The following is a 5,086-nucleotide window of genomic DNA, read 5'->3' on the forward strand; positions in this document are numbered from 1 at the left end:
CCATCCCAGCCAAGAATTTGATCATTCTCTCTTTCTCACTTGGAGCAGCTTCTGAAATCTCCTCACACAGTCCTCCCTTCCACATACACATACACCCTCTTCCTCTACCAAATCTTGCCACGTAAACCGAACACAGCAATCCTGACCATGTGTCCAAGGAAGGCACACACATGGACACCCACACAGGACACAGCTGCCCACACAGACTGCCCCAGGCAGGGCACTCACTGCCATAAGCAACACCCCCATATAACACCACCATTTCTCTCATAGACCATAAGCACTGAGCCAAGCCCTGTTCCTCCTCTCTGGCTAATCAGGATAGCAGTTCCACAGGGGAAGCACACACCTTCACCCACTAGATTCGCAAGAACTCCCACAATCACACATCCCATCAGTGTTAGCACGGGCTCTCAGCACGAATACCCCTGCCTGGGGCCTGGCTTCTCTTACCCAGCAGGTGGGTCTCCTCCTTTGCCTGGGCTAGGCCAGCCTGCTGTCCGCTAGCCAACAGACGCGTGCAGTCACCCACTCCTCTCACACACATCCCTACACTCGTGGTGATCCCTCAGATATTACCAGGGAATCTCAGCCTGCCTAACCTCCATATGCAGGCCCTGGACTTCCTTACCCATCTCTGTCCCGGACTTAAAAACTCTTTCCTCCCAGTCACTGGTTTAATCCTGATGTGTTGTGCATGTTTTCCTGGTAGCTGGCACGCAGATGTCTCCTGCACACCAGACTCTGCATCTACTGGCCTAGACCTTGGGGTGCTCTCACATGACAAATAGAGCACAGTTTCAGTGTCTCAAAGACAAGTCAAGACTTTAGAAGAAGACAGGATTGGTTGTGGTGGTCAGGCACAGGGCTCATCCTAGCAGGTGTACTGATGGGAAATTTTTTTCTTCCCCCCCCTACAATGCATCCCCTTGCTCCTCCCCACACTCCCTTTTCCCACACCTTTGACCCTTCCCCTAAGCATCCCTTTAATATTCTGCATAGATCTCACAGCCCCCCGCTAGCTCATTCCTAATCTTTGTTTTCATCTTGTCACTTCTCAGTCACAAAGCTCAGGCTCACTCACTTCTAATCTAACATCTGTAGTTACCTGATGGCACATCAATGAGGGCCTGAAGAGTTCTGGTCTCCCTCCTTGTCTCCCTTTCTGCTTACAGATTGGGGTCATTCTGTGCTTTGTTTATTGCTTTCCTTTTTACTTACAATTCTCTTTGAACTGAGAAGGGACTTGATCCACAGCCTTCATTAGCCAGTAGCCCTCACAGGCAACACAGCTTCCTGTGGCCTCTGCTGAAACCAGACCTCACCTCCAGAGGCTGAATGCTATCACTCAATCACGTAGCCTCAAAACAGAGCCACTGTGGGGACCACTTGAAGGTGTCTGTGACCTCTCTATGCCCTACTCATGAAGGTGTGCAGCTGAAAAGCCTTACACCGGAAGATACCGAGCAGTGCGAGGGACGTGTCCTATGTCAGCAATGTCAGGTCCGGCGAGGCCGGGAGGGGCGAGGCGGCCCCGGCGGGAGGAGCGGCAGCGCCCCCTGCGGCCCCGGACGGGACCGTGCCCCGTCCCGCCCGCCGCGGTTCGTGCCCGGCCGGAACCCCCGCTCCCCTCCCCGTGGGTCCACGGCGCAGTAATACACCGCCGCGTCTCCGAGCCTGGGCCGATCGAGACACAGGGCGCTGGAGCGGCGGTCTGCCGACACCCACAGCCGCCCCGCCGGGTCCGGCACCTCCTTGGAGACTTTAACGGCGCTGACGAGGAATGCGGGGCCTCGGCCCGGGAACTGACGGTACCAGTGGATGGAATCGGCCTGTATGTTGGGGTGTGAGCAGGTGATGTTGATGCCGGTGCCCTCGCTGGTCTCTGCTGACGGCTCCTGCTGCACCTGGGCTCTGCTCACAGCCACTGCTGAGAAGAAAAAAAAAATGCAAACTCAGAAAATCCCTTTGCTCCAACGGAAACCTATTGCAGAGAAGAAGAAAACTGTTCACAGAGGAGAGGTACACTTTCTGGAAGGCAGAAAGTCTGACTAACTTTGGGGTCAAAGAAAGAGCTGGGATATTTGGAAGGAGGGTCCAAACCAGAAGGTAAAAGGAGAGAAAGCAAAAGGCCGTGAGGCAGGAAGCAGTGAAGGGAGGGAATTTTAATCAAACAGAATAACGCATGGAGAAAGGGCAGACAGGAGGGAACGGTGAGCTGAGCTCGCTGGAGGCATTCGGGAGGGACACAGGTCGGAAAGAAGCCGGAAGGCCAGAAGAGAGAGCGGCCCCGGCCCCCCGCGGCCCCCCGCNTGCATTCCGATATCTTATTTAGTAAATCAGTTTGTTTCTCCTCAGATTGTTGCCGCTGTTCTTTGCTCTCAGGGCCATCTCCTTACCCTTTTCCCCTTTTCCCTTTTCCCGGGGCGTGGACCCGTGGATCCCCCGTCCCCTTCATCACGGAATCGGGCCGAACGCCCGTAAACCATTGACAGTAACAAAATTCAGAAAATGAAAAGGTAGTTTAAGTGGAAACAGCCACACAGCCCATATCATTAGCTGGGATGTTTTCCATTCACTACACGTGCCACAGGGGATGGTCACTTCTCTGGATGCTACCCTCAGTTCTAGAGCAGTGCAGGGCCAACATATTAAAAAAAAAAGTGTCCTGTCTGGATGAAGCCAAGAAACCCACTTGCCTCCCTGAGACATGCCCTGCTATGCCCATCCTATGGTACAACCTCACCAGCCAACAGCTGCAAGTAACCCTGTGTCAGGCAGGGGAAAAACTCTACTGTCATCATTAAAACCCTTTCCCACAACAGTGGCTCACCCTGGCCCCACACACAGCTCTTACCTACAGAACACCATAGTGGGATCCTCCACTTCTGCTGCAATTGACAGCATCCTCAACTGAGATGGAGCCTCCATCACCTCTGGGTGCTTCGACCTCTCCTGCATTTCCAGACACTACTTTGCCAGAAAGTGCCCCCCATGCTAAATGCTAACTTCCCATCTGGGTGTATAATTCCCTATAGCCAGTCCAGGTGATATGCTGCCCTCTCTCACTCTATGGGACTGACAGATGGATGTCCTATAGGATCTTCACCATGGGTGATGAACACAGATTTTTGGCAGCTCTGGTGATGCCAGCACAACAGCTCCCTTTGGAAGAAAACTCATTTCCCTCTTCAGAGTCATTAATGTATTTTGCATCCCAGCCTCTGCCTCCATGTGATCCTGTTCAAGGTTTTCCTCAAGTTGCTAGGAATGAAGGGCAGCCCTGGACTGCAGATGATAAGGTGAGAACTCACGGGGGCTTTTGTCATTAGGAAAGCATTCCTGAGGAAGGATTACTACTAGAAAACCAGGCATCATCTCCAGTGCTCCTCCATTTCCACATGGAGCTTAGGGAAGAAAGTTCTTACTGAAGCTGTGTACCAGCACTGTTGAGCTCTCCACAAAGAGCCACTCAGGGAAGGTTCACACTGCCAGGACTTTGGGCAAGAATGTGAAGACAGAGAAGCATTCTGCACAGGACTGCAAAGCTCAGGCAAGTTTCAGACCAGTTGCTTAAAACCCTCAGCGCACAGCAGAGCACACAAATCATAACGGAACAAGTGTTCTCTGCACAGCCCATGGAAAAGCTGTGTTATCCAGGAGTGTAAAGGAAGAGGAATTCCAGGTTAGGGTCTCTCATCACTTTTCATCACTCTCAAGCCACTGACATCAGTTCCTTCAGGTAGAGAATGTTGACCGGCAGATCACTGTGTGCACAGGGGAAGCAGCACTGCCAGGGGAGAGCTGAGGGCCCCTTCCCCCGAGCTCCGCCTTGCACAAACACACCCCCTCCCTCCCCAGGGTTGTTGCACAGCCAAGGAAGCTCCCTGCACCACGGTGTCCTGCACAGCACAGAGGTACAAGGCGCTGTCAGAGAGCTCGACTTCTGCCAGCTGCAGGAGGCTGTATTTCCCGGTGGTGTTGAGCCACGTGGTGAAGCGGCCGTTCTGCTTGGGGCCTGCTACTGCCTGATATGTGACCAGCTGGGGGGCTTGGCCTTTCTTCTGCTCGTACCAAAACAAGCCATAAAAGTAAGGTGTTTGGTATGTGCAGGTGGTCTGGAAGGTGTTTCTCTCCTCCACTGTGACCTGTCCTTCTTGCTGGGTGACAATGGTCTGCCCCACGGCATCTGGAAGAAGAAAGCAAAGGTGGACAGCTCTGCAGGGAAGGTTCTAGGCTGCCAACGCAGAGTGGATACAAAACAGTGGGAGAGAAGGCTCCTTGTCCATTGCCCTGCAGCAAAGTCTGGAGGTCTGGGCATAGCAAGGAGACCCGAGCATGTAGGCCAGAGTGGATCCTGTGCTGTGCCCTTGCTGAGAGGAACAGGGAACAGCCTGTCATGCCTCCACAGGGTGAGGGACCCGTGGAGCTACTGGGAAAATATGCATCCTGCTTCCCCATCTCTGTCATCATGGAGGTCTGCTCATTCCCTCACTATACAGAAAGCTGAGCTGAAGGGTGACGAGTGTGATCTCTGGGTGTACTGACAAACAGAGCACTGGAGACCATGGCTGGTATGCACCAGGCAGCATCCCTTTAACGCTGATGAGATATTTAATGACACTCTTGTGACTTTGACAGGATCTGCTTCGTTCTGTTGGAAAGGCTGAAATGTGGGACTGCAGAGATGGCTGCAATCTCTGGGGGAAGAAGCAGGGGAAGCAGAAGAGAAAAGCAGAGAGAGAGAGAAGGGAAGACAAAAGCAGGAGATGGTCCTGAGGCCTGTCCTTTCCATCTTCCCTCCTCATTTCCAGCACCAGCAATATCTTGAGAGAACTGGTGCAAAGCCACAGCAGTCAGTCAATATTTGCCCAATTACTGTTGTTCCTCAGGAGCTGCTTGCCACAAAGACCTGGTGAGGGCTTCCTGAGGAGAAGCTGGATGCCTTGATAAAAAGGCAGCACTTACCCAGCAGTTGTCCCAGGAAGGCAGTGAGGACGAGATAGGTGCGGTGCATGCTGAGACCGACCCTCCTGTTTGCTGAGTGAGAAGGAGTCAGAAAACCACCTGCCAGCCCCAAGATGAC

The 5,086-nt window shown here is 53.1% G+C and overlaps 1 protein-coding gene and 1 gene segment (V, D, J or C); both read right to left on the minus strand.

Annotated features, from left to right (window-relative positions):
* Window positions 1–1,181: 1,181 nt before the first annotated feature.
* Window positions 1,182–5,086, minus strand: part of LOC110391703 — a 7,564-nt gene continuing 3,659 nt past the window's right edge. Inside the window, exon 2 of the mRNA XM_021383659.1 lies at window positions 1,182–1,930. Within this exon, the coding sequence (XP_021239334.1) occupies window positions 1,500–1,930 (431 nt within the window). The 3' untranslated portion in view covers window positions 1,182–1,499. The remainder of the gene's footprint in view (window positions 1,931–5,086) is intronic.
* LOC110391704 lies at window positions 3,750–5,075 on the minus strand. The segment is given in 2 exon segments: window positions 3,750–4,189; window positions 4,969–5,075. Coding segments are annotated over 2 exon segments (474 nt in total).

Source organism: Numida meleagris, unplaced genomic scaffold, assembly GCF_002078875.1.
Source record: "Numida meleagris isolate 19003 breed g44 Domestic line unplaced genomic scaffold, NumMel1.0 unplaced_Scaffold463, whole genome shotgun sequence".
NCBI lineage: Eukaryota > Metazoa > Chordata > Aves > Galliformes > Numididae > Numida > Numida meleagris.